The sequence below is a fragment of the Musca domestica genome, unplaced genomic scaffold, assembly GCF_030504385.1.
Source record: "Musca domestica strain aabys unplaced genomic scaffold, Musca_domestica.polishedcontigs.V.1.1 26, whole genome shotgun sequence".
In the NCBI taxonomy this organism is placed as follows: domain Eukaryota; kingdom Metazoa; phylum Arthropoda; class Insecta; order Diptera; family Muscidae; genus Musca; species Musca domestica.
In genome coordinates, this window is record NW_026712283.1 from 6,768,871 (window position 1) to 6,786,845 (window position 17,975).

General features: G+C 33.5%; 1 protein-coding gene across 1 annotated transcript in view; it reads right to left on the reverse strand.

The window, feature by feature from the left end:
* Positions 1-17,975, reverse strand: part of LOC101887838 (leucine-rich repeat-containing protein 15) — a 53,490-nt gene that overhangs the window by 11,833 nt on the left and 23,682 nt on the right. Inside the window, exons 8-10 of the mRNA XM_011292476.3 lie at positions 16,077-16,232; positions 1,852-1,998; positions 691-853 (exon numbers count right to left, since the gene is read on the reverse strand). Of these exons, the coding sequence (XP_011290778.1) occupies positions 691-853; positions 1,852-1,998; positions 16,077-16,232 (466 nt within the window). The remainder of the gene's footprint in view (positions 1-690; positions 854-1,851; positions 1,999-16,076; positions 16,233-17,975) is intronic.

Genomic DNA, 17,975 nt, shown 5'->3' on the forward strand with positions numbered 1-17,975 from the left:
ACGAAAAGTACTGAATGGTACTCTATTTGGTATTGGGAGATAAAATTCTGAAATTTTATTTTTAGATTACTGATGGTATCTGTGTTTAAGAGTTGAAATGCGTCATAGATTTCTTCAAAAAGTACTAGATGACACTAAATTGGGTATTACTGAGGTCTCTGTTGGTATCTGGTGTTGAAGTCTAGTGGTGGTTTTGCAAACGCACACTATTATTGTTTGAAAAGATCTAAATAGTACTAATGTCGAATATGAGATTGTCTTGGATTAATGTTGCAAAATTTGTTATTGGTTGCAGGAATATTGCTGAAAGTCACTGTTGGTTTCTAGGGTTTACCTATAGAGACGTAAAAATATTCTTGGACAGAAAAATTGGATGTGGGTCCATTTTGCAATAGTTTTACTCATATCCTCCTCGGTAAATTCAAAATGAATGATTTTTAAAACTTTTTAGTGAAGAAAGTTAAATTTTACAAATTTATAATAAATAAATACCTAAATTTGTTACAGGTCAGTCAGGATCAGTCATTCCGGTCTTCATATTTGACGCCTTCAAAAGCATTAAGGCATACATATAAGATAATCTAATATTTTATACTTCCTATTTATTGTCTAGGCTTAAAAATAATGTATCCCAGCTACCTATATTCAAATAGACCCGCTTATTGAAATATCCTCCAACATTTCACTTACCCGCTTCAAGAAAATTGTGTGATGTACTGGCTGCATTCTGTTCCTCATCGGTAATGTATTCCAAACAGGAATCCAAGCCATTTGCATCCAAGTCCGTTATCTCGGCACCCCGTAAAGTTTTTGGTAGAAAACAAATCGGATATGTTTCCCATTTCCATTGTAACTGAAAAGAAAAAAAAAAAACAACAACACCAAAAAATATAACAAATTCTATGAGAAATGGCAAAAGGAACAAACACCGTGTACAATAACAATAAAAAACGACAAATTGTAAATCATAATAACTGCAAAAAAAATGGAAAACTATACAACTTAACTACAAAATATAAAAATGCTAAAGGAAACAAATGCACTGCAAACACTCCCATGAACTGTAAAGAAATATGTAAGAGTGCGGGGGAGAAAAAGAAAACTAATATTAGATAACTTCCATTCACAAAGTACTAGCACAACCCGCAACAATTGCATGGCAATGCAGTGCACGGCAACAGGAACAACTACTATGACAAATAACTGTTTTCCTTTGGATATTTTTCAAAAATTTATTTTGATCTCGCAAAACACAGGAAGCATCATTTGCATATGAATTTTATGTTTCTTCATTTTTCTTCAGCGTTTTTTCTTCTTCTTTTATTCTTTTTACCTTTATTCGATTTTCAAGTTGAAAAAAAAAAAAAATGCACAAGACAAATAGTATTAGTAGAAGAGAGAGAGAGAGGAAGAAAAGGGAATATCACCCCATAATGAATTGCAGATTTTTTGTGCGTGGTATGCAATTTCTTTGGAAAATGCATTTGAATTATAAGAACATTTTTGTAAATAATGGAAACGGAAAAAGGAAGTGCACACTTTTCCCCAGGGGATTTAGGAGAAATCACTTTGTATTATAAATCGCGGTTCATTGCAAAAAAACTAAATTTAATATTTTATAACTCAATTGCTTTGTAATCTAAAAAAAAAAAAAAAAATAATGAAGAAAAAGGTCAAAAACTTTAAATGAAATTAAAAAAAAAATAATAATACAATTAATATTTAATTATCATCAATTATTGTCGTTGTAATGGAAGCAGTTGATAATAAGCTTCTTAGAAGAAATTAAATTTCAATTTGTGTGTTTGTAATTAAGCACTCTAGAAAAATGAGAATTCTTTTTGAACTCACCTGTCGCACAACATCGATTAATTTGCCCATGTGACATTCATCACATATCAGAGGGTTGTTATCCAATCGAACATTGCGAATAGCTTTGATACGTAACACGAGCTCTTCATTAATTCCATGCAATTGATTGCGTGAGAGATCTAGGAACTGGAAATAAGAGGAAAAAAATATAAAAACGCATTAGAAAATATACGAGATTCTAGAAATATTTCTGAACAATGATATCATGTGAAATAATTTGATACAATTCAAGGTTAAAATAAGACAAAAGGCAAAAATCTGTTTCAAACTGTAAAGTTCAGGAAGGTTGTTAAAAATGGGAAATGTTTGACACATATTAAAAAAAACGAAAGGTCTATTATTTGTAAAATAGTTAAACATGTCGTATAAGTTTCATAAGCTAAAACGGACTGCAACGTTTGCACCCATAATTGCTTTGGGCTATTTGGAAATTGTATTTGAGATGTGATATTTAAAAGCTATAGGGAAGCTTTTCATAAAAAACACAAAAAAGTTCAGAACAAGTAAAAAAGCACTTGTTTTAGAACCTTCTACCATTTGGAAGAACCTAGAAAAACTAAAAAAAAAAACGTCGAAAAATACCGCTTAAAACCGATATTTAGGGGTTATACGACAACAAGGACCTTCAAATAATAAATTTAAAACAATTCCTTTGAATAATCTTGTTAATATTAAAATATCGAAAAAAAAAACGGAGGTACCTTTACATGTGGGGTATACGAAGACGTGGACCTGCATAAACAATTTTCTGCCATAGGTAGAATCATCCATTACAAATTTCAAATACGAAATGTGTAACAATTCCGGTGATTAAAGTCGCTTAATTCATCAAAATACCGAATATCGGGAGGATTTTTTATATGGTGGCTATAAGAAAGCGTTGACCTGCATAAGCAAATTTTTGGCAGAGGCTGTAGTATTAATTCCGAACTTCAAGTACGAAATTTGAAACAATTCCGGTTAATAATGTCGCTAATATCATCAATATACCGAATATTGGGAGATACCGTTATATGGGGGCTATACGAAGACGTGAACCTTCATATGTGATACAGGGTGAGATAAAAAACTGCCACAAAGTCAAACGCCATATTTTTTAAATTTTTTTAAATTTTATTGATTGGTCGTTTTGGCACGAGTTATGACCTTCAAGCGGCTAAAGAAACCGTCACACGCTGCCCTAATGTTGCTCTGCGATAGTTTGGTCCATTCCCGATGAAGCGCTTGCTTGAGGTGATCGACACTTTGGTATTTTTTAATGCCAACCTTGCTTTCAAAAATACTCCAGACACAATAGTCCAACGGATTGGTATCCGGAGATTTTGGTGACCATTGAGCGCTGGAAATGAAGCGAGGAACCTCATTTTGTAACCGCTCTTGGGTGGCGCGTGCTGAGTGCGACGGTGGTGATTCCTGTTGGAATGTCTAAGGTCTGCGGCCATTGTGTGCTGGAAATGAAGCGAGTAACCTCACTTTTTAACCATTATAGGGTGGCGCGTGCTGCGTGCGATGGCGATGAGTCTTGTTGGAATGTCCAAGGTAAAATGTTTGCGTGCCCAAACACCCTCCAGAATATTTTCGCGATAATATTCAGCATTTATTCTGATGGTCGATTAATACGAGCGGAGAGCGGCGGCCCACACCATCACCATGGCCGGCGCTTGAGTTCTGGTGGCCAATCGAAGGTGCACATTTTCCGCAGACCTCTTTGGCAAGTAAACGCGATCATTTTGTTTGTTTACAAACTGCTGGACAACGAATGTTTCCTCATCGGAGAAGACCAAATTCGGCAGTTCACCACTTTCGGCCAAGCCAAGCAACTCTTTAGCTCTTCTGAGTCTATTTTCTTTCTGTTGCGGCGTAAGTTTTTGTACTTTTTGGAATTTCAATGGCCTTACCCCGAGCTCATTTTTCAATATTTGCCGAATGGAATATTTCGATATGTTCAGCTCACGAGCCATATTTCGGCTACTGCGACACGAGTTTCGATCATCAAATGTTCTTCAAGCTTGCTGCGCATGCCAACACTGCCGCCCTAAAGGGGATTATCGAGAAAATAAAACCGCCGTGGGAAAAGGGCAGCCTCAAGTTGGTGAGGTGGAACGAAATTCCTCGCCTAACTAAAACGACGGTATACGTTAGAGGATTTGGTAGCAAATTCGGTACGGAACGTATGCTCGAAGTCTTTCACAGGGAGAAGAAGGAGGATGGCACACTCCTTGTGATTGGAATTGACGATCTCTCCATGGCCAGTTTTACAAAGATTAAGGGCATGGCATTCTATGTCTCGAACGCTGTCAGGTTCAAAAATAATAAGGTGAGGATCGGAGACGAGGGCACCAAGTATACGCTTGTAAGCAATATAATATGCTGTCACTGGAATAATTTTAACAGCTGTCGGACGAGTGGCTTAGAAATTACAGGAGTCTGAAGTTGGTTGCTTTTTTTTCGTCTCACCCTCTATATATTCCATTTAATCCAAACAACTTTTGATCTATCCACCAATACATGACCACAAGGATATCATTTTTATACTTCCTCTATGTTATTAAAAATACATTTCCAAATGCTCCGAACGCACTTCAAGCAACATAAAAATATGATTTATTACTTCTTCCCGGCACCAGATGGGAATTTATATTCTCAATTCCACAATGTCACTTACTTACTTAAGGCCCCCACTAAATTCAACTTCAATTACGTAATAGCTTTAAAGCAATAAAAATGTATTTTCTTTATATTTACTTCCTATTTTACGAAGAAAAATACTTTGAAATCCTTAAGAAAATAAAAAAAATTACAATTAGAAAAAAGCGAGAAAGTGCACGAGGAAAGAAAATATTTTTTATAGCCATTGCAGCAGCACAAGTAAATTTGTAATAAAAACTGGTCATTATCAGTCCGGTCAGCCAATGCAATATTACTTTGGCCGGCATCCTCCCCTGGGCAATGTTATAGTGGCAAACATTGTCGGAAAAGTTCCATGACCAACCAAACATACCAACCAATGCCTTGTGGCAATAACATCAGTGTCAGTTTCGCAGGAAGCTACTGACATCTTTGGTCATTCAATTTAGAGGACTTACCCCTTTACAGTAGCTGGACAGAGGCAAAAAACGGGAGCTTCTTCACATATTCGAACGTACATACGTGTGTCTGTATAGTTTCGGCCAGCGGAGATGTATTTGTATTCGTTTTTACTACTCATAAAATTTATTGCTTACTCCCACCCAGTGGTATTGGTTTAATAGTAACAACAACAGCAGCAAACGGACTTGTTCTACATTGGAGATATTTTATCCCAAGAGACTATAACGGAGGATTTTTTGCTTTGTTCGTATAACACAACATATCTTCGCTCTGTATCTTAACCCTACATATGATACTGGCTAGCAAGCAAGCAAACGAACAACAGCTGTAAGCACTTGTATTTCCTGTTGGTTGTACAGCTTTCAAACCGAACCAAAGATAGGAAAAGAAAAACAGAAAACTGCGGTAATACTGTCCGAGATGTTTTCAAGTTGAAATGTAAAACCACCAAACTGTAGTAGTGGGTTGCGATGCAAAAATTTTTGTTGATATATAGCATTGTTGCCAGAAAAATCGGATGATGTTGACATGCTCTGCAATAAGGCATATATATGTAAATAATAAGGCAAATTTCGGGTTCTTAAAAACCTTTTTTTGGAAATTTGTATTTTCAGATTTTGGAGAAAAATTAAAAATTATGAAATATAACAAGTAAAAAAGCGCCCAAGTTCAGCCAGGCAAAATTTCAATATCCTCTACCATTTCGAAGGAACTTAAAAAAAATATCGTGAAAAATACCGTTAGAATCATATTGCTAGAATCATTAAAAAAACGAATATTGGGAGGTAATATGGGTGCTATACGAAAACGTGGACCTGTATAGACGATTTTTTTGTCATAGGCCGAAGTACCTATTACGAACTATAAATACGAAATTTGGAAAAAATCCTGTAAATAACTCGTTCAAATACCGAATATCGGGAGGTATCGGTATTTGGGAGCTATACGAAAACGTTTTCGAAGTTAGCCTGCATAATGACAAAATACACATGTGTGTAAAATTTTGGTCTTCTGTCCCAATTCGTTCGGAAGATAGCGTAATTATAATAGACGGACATCGCTAAATCGACTTAAAATTTTACGCTTATCAAGGTTATATGTACTTTCTTGGGTCTGACATGAGAATCTCGACAGGAGTATTTGAAATTTTGCGCGCTGGTCTGTCTTGGTGTGTAGGCCTATGATAAGACTGCATTTTTGGAAATTCATACTAAAAGGGTACGTAAAGTATTAAAAATTTAATACGTTTTATTGGACAAACAGAACGTTTTAGAACTCTGAAATTTGGAGTGACTCTCATCATTGAGAGTGCGGTAAAGATGTACCAAAGAGTTTTTGAGAAATTCGAAGCCTGAAGTTACGAAAAGTTCTAAAATGGTACTAAACTTTTAGAATGGTACCATTTGCCATTATGTGAACGGATAGAGCTAGAAACTTGAAATGTGGTATGAGAATCAATGTTAGAAAGTAAGTTTGATAGATGAAGGTGGTTTTGAAAATTTGTACTAAGTGTGCGAACTGTACTTAATGATACTAAATTTGGAACAGTTTGGTTTAAGGTGAACGGATGAAGCTGGAATTTTAAAATTAAGTGTTGTTGTCCCTGTTGGTGGCATGGTTGTGATAAAGTGGTGGTTTTGGAAATGTGTACTGCAAGTGCACGAAAATGACTAAATTGTACTAAATTTGGTACAGTTCGATTTGAACTGAACCAACCGATAGAGCTGGAATACTCAAATTTAGAAATAGGATTAGTATTGCACTGTAGGACTGAGGTATTTAGGTAGTTTTGGAAATTCGTACTTATATTAAATGGTAGTAAATTTAGTACAATTTAAATTTTGGCAGAATCAATAGTGTCGGAATTCTGACAATGTATTGTAGGACAGAGGTATCTATGTAGCTTTGAAAATTCATACCTATGTTATGGTTAAATTTAAATTTAGGAAGAACCAATAGAGCAGGTATACTGTCGGAATGTAGGATTGTAGCTTATATTTAGTCTTGGAAATTTGTACTCATATGTACTAAATAAAGTACAAATCGGAATTGGCGCGAACGAACAGGGGTGGGATCCTAAAATTTGGAATTGGGATTATTGCGGGAGTGTAGGATTGGGATGTGTAGGAAGCTTTGGAAATTCGTACTTATGTGTAATAAGTGGTACTAAATTTAGTACAAATCGGATTTGTGATGAACCAAGGGAGCTGGAATTCTAAAATTTGGAATGAGAGGCACTGATGGAGAGCAGCATAGATGCATCAAAGGGTTATTAGAAATTCGAACTTTAAATTTAGGAAATATTAGGTTAAGCTAAAAACTTGAATTTTATATGAGAATCATGGTTGGATAAAATTCTGAAATTTGAGTTTTAGATTACTGATGGTATTTGTGTTTGAGATTTGGCGGTGGTTAGGAAATTCGTCCTGTAAAGCGCTATATTTGGTACAATTTGGTATTGGATAAACAGATAGTACTTGAGATCTGAAATTTGGCATTAGGATTGGTGTTCATGTGTAGCCTGGTCATATGGAGGTGGTTTTGGAAGTGTATACTGTAATTGTGCGAAAAGTACTTAACGGTATTGGGTGAAAAGATAGAGACACTACAGAAGGAAACTGTGTTTGAAATTTGGCGGTGGTTTGGAATTACGTCCTATACTTGTACGAAACGTACTAAACACTATTTAATTCATTATTGCTTGAAAGAATAGGACTGGAATCCTCAAAATTTATTTTGAGATCACTGCTGGTATATTAGGTTGTGATATGGAGGTGGTTTGGGAAACGTGTGCTATAATTGTACGAAAAGTACTAAATTTGATATTGGTTAGAATTTCAATATAGATGTCACTGTTAGTATCTGTAGGTAAAAGATATGGACGTGGTTTTGGAAAGGTGATCTATATTTGTACAAAAAGTACTAAATGGTACTGGTGTTGGTATTTGGGTGAAAGAATAGGTCTGGAATCCTCAAATTTGATATTGAGGTCTCTGTTGGAATCAGAAATTTAGATATGGAAATAGTTTTAAATTTGATATTAGAATAAAATTTTGAAATTTGATATTTAGATTAGGCGGAAATTTGGAAATGCGTCCTTTATTTGTACGAAAAGTACTGAATGGTACTAATTTTGTATAATATGGTATTGGGTGAATATATAGTGCTTGAAATCTGACATTTTTTATTAGGGTTGCTGTTCATGTGTAGTCTGGACATATGGAGGTGGTTTTGGAAGTGTTTACTATAATGGTACGAAAAATTACAAATGGTACAATATTTGGTATTGTGTGAAAAGATAGAAATACAATTCTGAAATTAGATTTTTAAAGGTATCTGTGTTTGAGATTTAGCGGTGGTTTAGAAATGTATACTATGTTTATGCGAAAATTACTTAATAGGTACTAAATCTTAAATTGGGTGAAGGAATCCTCAGATTTGACATTGAGGTCTCGGTTGGTATCTGAAATTGAGGTATGGAAGTGGTTTTGAAAATATGTTCTGTAATTGTACGAAAACTACTAAATAGTACTAAATTTGGCATTGGGTAAAGAGATAGAGCTAGAATCCTTAAATGTGGTATAGATGTCACTGTTGGTGACTGTAGTTAAGATATAGGGGTGGTTTTGCATATGTGTGCTATAATTTTTCAAAAAGTACTAAATGATACTGATATCCTCAAATTTGATTTAGATGTAACTGTTGGTGTCTGCAGTTACGATATGGAGGTGGATGGAAAATATGTCATATAGTTTTTCGAAAAGTACTACGGAATACACAATTTGGCATTGAGTGAACATACGTTCTGGACATACGAGCTAGAATATCGAAATTAGATATTTAGAGTTCTTTTGGTATCTGGTGTTCAGATGTCGTGGTGGTCTTTAAATGCATACTATATTTTTTTCGAAAAGAACTAAATAGTACTAATTTTGGATCCCTGTTGATGTCTAGGATGGAGAGATGTAGATTGTTGTGGATATACGTATTTAATGTTACTAAATTTGGTATTGGGTAACGGGAAAGAGCTGAATTACTCAAATTTGATTTTGAGTTCACTGTTGATTTTAAGGGTATACATATGTAGGCATTGAAATAGTTTTGGACAGAAAAATTGGATGTGGGTCCATTGTGCAATTGTTTTACTAATTTCCTCCTCGGTAAACTTCAAAATGAAAGATTTTGAAGACTTTTTGGTATAAAAACTAAACATTTTCCTATTATTCATTCCGAAAAAGGGAAAATATTAAAAACCTTAAAAGTCAGAAAATTTAATGCGCTGTATGAAGTTTTGATGAAAAAAATTGTCAAATTGAACAAATTGTAAATTTTGAGTACTAAAAAATCCGAACACGAACTTTTGGAATGAAGCTAAAATTTTAAAGTGATGGTTTCGCTGTCGAATTAGCGGACACTTGCTGGAAAGTACAGACTGTTGTTGGCATATATATACCCTCAGCATATTACCATTTGTTTATATATACTCTTTTTCGGTAAGGTACCCGAAAGGTATTCTAATAATGATAGCCAAGGACAGACAGGGTGACATTTTACGCTAATGTTTTAGAATTTTAGGTTGTTCAAAAACATATACTTTAAAGGGTCTTAAATAACTATTTCGAAAAAAAGGAATGCCAGACTCAATATACCATCTTCTGTGTGCATCGGAGATTTTATCAAAACAAGTAAGAAAGTTCAATCTGTTTGATCGTCTAAGCTATTAGCAAATAAACAACAAACAAAAGAACTTTTTCAATTTTTTTTTCTTTTACAAACTCTTCTCATTCCCCAGATATTTTCTTGTAATGAAGAAATCTTTCATATGATATACAGTATCACAAATTGCAAAAAAAAAAAAAAAAAATTTTTTTGAGCACACAATGTCTATGTAGATTTTATATCCAATTCATATTAAATTTTTTGGTTTCCAATATTTTTCGATGTCTGCATTTTCATTGTCGAGCCTTCTACTTGACACGTATATATGTCTGGATTTCAAATATTTATAAATTTTCTCAGAAAAAGTACACATTGTTTTATTTTGTCATTTACAACTGTCTGGCAGCACAAAACAACAACATTGGATCCCACAAGACCCCAAAGAAAGGCTGTTAAAAATTTTATATGACCCATGAGTTTTTTTTTAATATCCCATCAAAAAATGTCTTAAGTCAATGAACTTGGGAGTAAAAAACAAAGACACACACTGGCCGGAGGCACGTTTATTTCTTCAACAGTTAATACTTCATTCAGATGTTTCTTTTAAAGTCCGAATTCTTATAAATGTCAATATATTTTTGGTCCACATCTTTAATTTAATATTTTTTCCTTCGAAAACCAATTCACTCTTAAAACCTTGTCAAAGTTTTTTTTCCTTTTCATCTTTCAAGGTCCTACAACACACCGTCGTTCACACCAATGTCCTTTGTGTTGGTAAGTTTTTATGTATTTGTGGCTTGCATTCTTTAAGTATTTGTCGACAGTTTTTCAAATAATGTTGACAATTGCTTAAGTCCTGCCATTGTCCGACGCGTTGTGGCATTGCATTGTGTCGTGTCGTGTTTGGGATGTGAAAAGCTTTGTAGTCTTGGTCATTGAAAAAGGAACACAGACGATAGAATTGTAAACATCAAACAAATGCACACACACACATACACGCATCGGAGGACACAAAATCAATTTTCTAAAGTCGAACTGAAATTTATTTAATCTTGCTCACTGGATTTGTTTGTTCAACAAATCCCTTTAAATCAATGATAAGTCTAGTGGGTGGAATTAAATAAAAATGGAAGAGGTAGAATCTCTAGTCAACTTCGTGTGTGGAATAGTAAATGAATGGAGAGAATACGAGTTTTTAAATGATAAACCCCTTATCTCTTCGGACGTTTTAGATCCTTATCTGTTTGGACGACTTTAATTTTCGGATATTTTAAGATGATCCACTTTTGTCAGAAGTTTAACCCTTTTTAACTGGTTACCCCTTTACGAAATTTCCAGATTTGTAAATTGTTATATTTTGACAGATTCATATATAAAGATAAAAGTTCAAATTTTGTTCCTACTAAAAAATTACGAAAAGTTTTGAAATGGTACTAAACTTCTAAAATGGTACCATTTGGTATTATATGAATGTATAGATTTAAAAACTTTAAATCCGGTATAAGAATCAATGTTGGAAAGTAAGTTAGATATATGAATGTGTGCAAACTGTACTAAAAGGTGTTCAATTTGAAACAGTTCGGTTTAACGTGAACGGATGAAGCTGGAATTTTGAAATTTTTCATTGGGGTCCGTGGTTGTTGTGGTAGGTTTTGTGGTAAAGAGGTGGTTTGGGAGATGTGTACCAAAAGTGCACCAAAAGTATTAAATAGTACTATATTTGGTACAATTTTTTATTGTAGCTGAGTAGATTTATTGTGGGCGAGTAGATACTGTTTGAAATCTTAAATTTTGTATTAGGGTCACCGTTCATGTGCTGCCTGGACATACGAAGATGGTTTTTGGAAAGGTGTTCTATAATTGTACGAAAATTTGTAAATTGTACCACATTTGGTATCAGGTGAAGAAATGGCGATACAATTCTGAAATTTGATGTAGATGTCGATGTTAACATCTTCGATTAAAATATGGAGGTGGTTTTGGATGCGTCATATGTTTGTACAAAATGTACTAAAAGGTACTCAATTTGATATTAGGTGATGGGATAGGGCTGGAATCCTCAAATTTGATGTAGAGGTATCTGTTAGTATCTGAAATTGAAGGTGAACTGAAGGTGGTTTTGAAAATGTGTTCTATAATTGTACGAAAAGTACTAAATTTAATATTTGTTGAAATGATAGAGATACAATTCGGAAATTTAATATTTTGGTAAATGTGGGTAATATATGGAGGTGGTTTTCAAAATGCGTTCTGTATTCATATGAAAATACTAAATGGTACTTAAAATGGTATTGAGTGAAGGCATAGGGCTCAAATTTGAAATTAAAGTTGGTATCTGGAATTGAGATTGTACGGAAAGTACTAAATTTTGTATTGGGTAAAAGAATATAGTAAGAATCTTGATATTTAATATAAATGTCATTGTTGGTGGAAGTACCTGACAATTTTGAAATTTGGTATTGAAGTATTTGTGCCGGTTTTGCAAATGCGTTATGAAATGCTAAATGATTCCGAATTGGGTATTGGGTGAAAATTTTTTGGTGTGAAGGTAATTTTTTTCTTATTATTCTTTCCGAAAAGGGAAAAACTTGAATAATATATAAAATATTGTTAGTCTAAGAAATTATTATATAAAGTTTATATGAAAAATTTTTGTCAAACTGCATTTTATCAAAAAGACCTAACACGAATCGTTGGAACGATTATTAAATTTTAATGTGGACTTTTTGCTCACGAAGTTGTAGATATTTGCTAGTAATCGTATGTAGGAGGCATGAAAACAATATTATCGTGTAACATTGCGTTAAAAAGAATTTTGAAAATTCGCAACATGTTGGTCCGACAAGTAGAATTGTTTGCAAATTAAGTTACAATCTTGAACACTTGAATAGGTGGATTTGGGACTTTTAGAATAAAATATTGAATTGAAGAATATTGGTCCATTGGTTTTTGAGAAAAATTCTTTCAAAAATCCATTTTAGATGTCCTTGAAAAATTTCTTTAAAAACCCATATTTGATGTCCTTGAAAATTTTCCATAAAAAATCCAAGTATCCACTTTTGATGATTCTTGAAAAAATCCACTTTTAATGGTCTATTGGTCCTTAAAAAAAATTGAAAAATCTACGTTTAAAGTTCTATTGGTCCTCGAAAACAATTTTTGAAAAATCCACGTTTGATGGTCTCTTGGTCCTCGAAAAAAAAAAATTGAAAAATCCACGTTTGATGATCTATTGATCCTCGGAAAAAATTTTTGAAAATCTAAGTTTAATTGTCTATTGGTCCTCAACAAAAAAAAAAAAAAAAAAAAAAAAAAAAAAATATATATATATATATATATATATATATATATATATATATATATAAAAATAATATAAAAAAATAAAAAAAAATATAAAAAAATATATAAAAATCCACCTTGTATGGTCTACTGGTCCTCAAACAAAAAAAAAAAAAAAAAAAAAAAAAAAAAATAAATAAATCTATATATATAAAAGAAAGTTGTGTTAGTTACTACGCTTATAACTTAAGAACCGCTGGACTGATTTTAACGATTCATACAAATTCGGAATTGTCTTCTGTCCGAATAGGATAATATTCAAAAAAATCGCGTAAAAATGTGATATATTAACATTTTCATTTTGACTTTTGAAATGTACAATAGTAATGTTTTATTTTGCATGATTTTTTCCATTTTGACTTACTTTTTTCTAATGTACATTTGTAGTGTTTTTTATATTTTATTTTTGAATTCAAATATTAATACCAATTTATTAAATTGACTTGATTTCTTGAGAACTGAATTTGATGGCGGGTTACATGGAAGTGTAGTACCGAATTATGTGGTGGCGAAACGGAATAGAGGATATCGAAACAATTTAACGCGGTCACACCAAAGTTAAAAGATAATTACTTTTTCAAAATCGCTAAAAAATCACGAAAAAGAGATCTCATTGCAAAAATTCTCAAATCGGGAAAAAATCGAAAAAAATTTTCAATGGAATCGAATTTTAAAATAATAGTACATTCCATTGACAAACGTTGTAAGGATCTTTAAACATTTGCTGTAAAAAGTCAGCGAACAAGTTGAAGATTTTTTCAATTTGTTATTCTTCTTTTGTCAATTTGTTTTTCAATTTGTATTATCATATTGAATTCAATGAATTTTTTGTGAACAAAATAAAGAATAATTTTTCACTATATACAATTTTTTTACAAAAAAGTAAATAAGTGCGAAATAGGATGTTAACTGACATCTACCTTTCAACTCCAGGGCCTACATCGTGGTTCAGCTGGAAGATGCGAACACATTTAAACAATCAAAAATGACCGAATAAGCCTAATTGGGCTCATTTAAAAGCGTGGACCTACTTCTTTCATGTGACAATAATCCGTTCAATGAGAGCTCAAAATGCAAAATTCTTTGGGAGTACAATCAGTAAAATGCCAAATTTAAATGGTGCAAAATAGTAGAGCGAATGGGACTTTTAATAAGAAAAGGATTTCTATCCTTCCAGAAATTCTTTCCAAACATTCAAGATACCTTAAATCGCTCTTGCAGGTCATGATATCGATCATAACTCACGGAATAAGGTACAACCCGATTTCATATTTATATAACAATCGTATGATTAAAGCTATTTTTGGGGTCTTGGCCACTTTTTTTTCATATTTTGGCTCTTATTTGGCATTTTTGTTTCTAAGTGGGTAGAGAACCTCTTCGCATAAAATTTTAATTTTTCAGAGTAGGGCCCATTTTGGTCTTGACCACATTCATTTATTGATTTGGCTAAAAATTGTATTTATGCTACCCTGGAGTAGGGAACCATCATACAGATAATTGCCACATCGGAATTTATTTAAGTAAAGTCCCCACATTGGAGTATCCCCAAGTCCACTTTCACATCTAATGTGTGGTCAGAAAAGGAAATTTTGTATTCTATTGAATTTGTAACTCCCCAAGAGAATATTGGTTGGGTCATGTTTTGGTATAACCCTCATATGAATGTATCCCTGATTTCAGCTATGACCGTGGTCTTGGCCACGTTTTTCAACTAATTTGGCCTTTATTTGGCATCTTGGCTTTTCTACTTCGAGGGTCTTGACCACATTTTCCAATCTATTTTGCTGTATTTAGGCTACTTTGTGAGTAGAGGACCATCTTACAGAAAAATGTCAACATAGGTAAATATTTTGGTACAGTCCCCATATAGATCCCAGGGCCGCCGATCTATAGTAATTTTTACCGATTGGCGGACAACAACATGGACACTGTTGATTCGTCATTGAATTTTAGTATGAACAAGAACATAGACTTCTTCGGGACTCTAAAGCGCAATCTGAGGTGCTCTGGTAATGGGTGTAAAAGCGTAATTAACTTTGACTATTCAGAAATTATTTTGTCCTCCTTCCATAGGTATTTATTTCTATTTAGTCGGATAAATATTTATGTTAAAATTTGTTCACCTATATGAGCCAGATTTGTGAAAAATTATGCTATACAAAATTTGCATTAAAGGCTAAAACTACGGGCCGGCAACGCGGACCGGGCCAGCTAGTAAATAAATAAATAAAATTAAAAAGACTAAGCTTGATGGTCTATTGGTCCTCGAAAAAAAAAATTAAAAATCCAAGTTTGATGGTCTATTGGTCCTCGAAAAAAATTTTTAAAAATCCACGTTTGATGATCTATTGGAAAAAAAATTAAAAATCCACGTTTGATGGTCTATTGGTGCTTGAAAAAATTCCTTAAAATATGCATATGTTTGATGGTCTATTGATCCTTGCGATAAATTCTTTAAAAAAATCCACCTTTGGTGGTCTATTTCTAAATTTTACACAAAAAAAAAATCGAATAAAAACAACCTCAAATTGTGTGAAACCATCTCCCAAAAACAAATTGTTTTTATACGATTTTGAAATATATAATTTGCATATTATGGCTGTGATGCGATTTATGGCCATAACACTCAGCACTTCTGGTCTTGGTCTTTGGGTCACATTTACAATTTACAATATCAAGAAAATAAGTGACTTTAATGGCGGGAGAGGAATACACGATGTGCTGCTTGCAGAAAATGAGAAAAGATATCGGTTAAGTTGAGAAGGAGAACAGACAAAAAAAATGTTTGCACGTATCTCAAGTATTTTATGATTGCATTTTATTGTTTTCTCTCCATCTTCTACTTTTTCGTCCAAGGCCTTATGTTCGAATATTTTGTATCTGTGACGTACACGCACAGCCTCAGACAACGGCCATACAGATGAGTGTTGTGGGTGGATATTCATAAAGTTTGGGTTCTTTATATGCATGAGCACCTCCACCACAATCTCCGCCAGCATTCACCGTGACTTTATGATTATTCATATGGCTACCATTGCTGTCGAAGATGGTAATGGTGTGTGTTGTGGTGCTCTGGCTGCTCATGGCATTGTGCCTTCTGGCCATTAACTTACCTCCAGCTCCTGGCAGGGCTCAATAACTTGCAAGGACATAACATCCAAATGATTACCGGATATATTCAAATAACGTAAATGCTTAAATGGATTTAACAAACCAACCGGCAATATATTCATATCGGCAATCGAGAGATGTGTCAGGTGCGGCAAAAGCTGTAAAAAGACAAGAAAGACCACAAAAATGGCAGAGAGATGAGCAAATAAAGGAAAAATTGGTAAATATCCTTAAATAAAATAATAAAAAATATGTGAAAATATTGTGTAATGGATGATATCGTTTGGTTCGCTTAGGCTTACAAATCTTTGAAACCTTGCAAAGAGATTTAAAATAAAATGTTGGTATTTTTTAGGTTATGGGATTTTATTCCCTTGTTGGTGGGAGGGGTAGGTGTGTTTTTATGAATCCACATGGGCTTTTAAAAAAGTTTACATTCAGCTTTTCTCCCCACAATGTAGATTTTTTTTTATTTTATCCCAAAAAGGTTCATTTGTTTGTAGTTGTTTTGAACAGGGATAACATGTTTATGTTTCAATTGCTTAAACAATTTGAAATTAAATTGAGTCAATTTTTATTATTGCGACCACACACATACACACAAAAAAGGTCTTATGAACACTTTTGTGGTTTCAGCTTATCATTGTTGTTTCACACATATTTATTTAATTCGGTGGCGGTAATCAATTGGGATTTGGGGATGAAGGTATATTACAAAAAAATGGCTTATATAAATATTGTGTTTGTTATTTAAATGAATAGAATTAAATTTGACACCAAATCTTTCAAGAATTTAATTTCACGTCTACGCTGGCAATCGTGACAGGAATAGAATATTTTCACAAAATTTGCTACTGAAATAGAAAATTTTACCATGTCGTATTGTCATGAGATGGGTATGAGTAAAGATCGCACGCTTTTAATTAAATATGAACGTAAGTGTGAAATTTGATTCCTATAAATTCTTAAGAGAAGGAAGGTGAGGTCTACTTGAGATTTTGAAATAGAGAATATTGAATTAATAAAAATGATATTCTAATTTTCCAGCTTAAGATTGGACCCTTATTACGAAGTCAGGCGATTTTAACTCAGGTTTGAATAAAATTTCCGTCTATAGAAATTCATAAACTTTATTCTGTGTTATTATTTTTATTGGATATTCAAGAAAATTCACACTAAAGTTGTTGTCCATTTTACAGCTAAATACAACCCAATTGTCATCCAAAATTCTAGATTTCTTTCCTGTCCTTAACTCTCTTCTCATACAAAATTCCGTGTCGATTGATTTTCAATTATGACCTAAAGAACGACTGCAAAATCAGGAAAATTTTAATTTTAGATGTAATTTTTAAATTCAGAGGGTGAGATGAAAAAACTTCAGCCAACTTCAGACTGCTATAATTTCTAAGCCACTCGTCCGACAGCTGTTAAAATTATTCCAGTGACAGCTCAGTATATAGTTTACAAGCGTACAAAAGCATTTTGGTCAGAATTTATTCGTGATGGAATTCAAGCGTGATAGTGTGATTTCTTTATATTTGGCTGGAAAACCATATGTGGCTAACGTTAGAGCACTCCAATGTGAATAAATCATTTGTGTCTCGTACCAACGCTCGTTGCCGTGATACTGGTAGCGTAGTCCGACGTCAAGGAAGTGGACGGAAGAAAACAGCAACATCAGCAGAAATGGTTCGAAAAGTAAAGAAGCGACTTTATCTAAGCCCGCGTCGCAATGGCAGACAAATGGCTCTTGAGCTGAATATATCGCAAAATACCGAAGTGTCGATTACCTCAAGCAAGCGTTTCGCCGGAAATGGACCAAAATACCGCAAAGCAACATTTGGGCAGCGTGTGACGGCTTCATTGGCCGTTTGAAGGCCATAATTCGTACTAAAAATGAC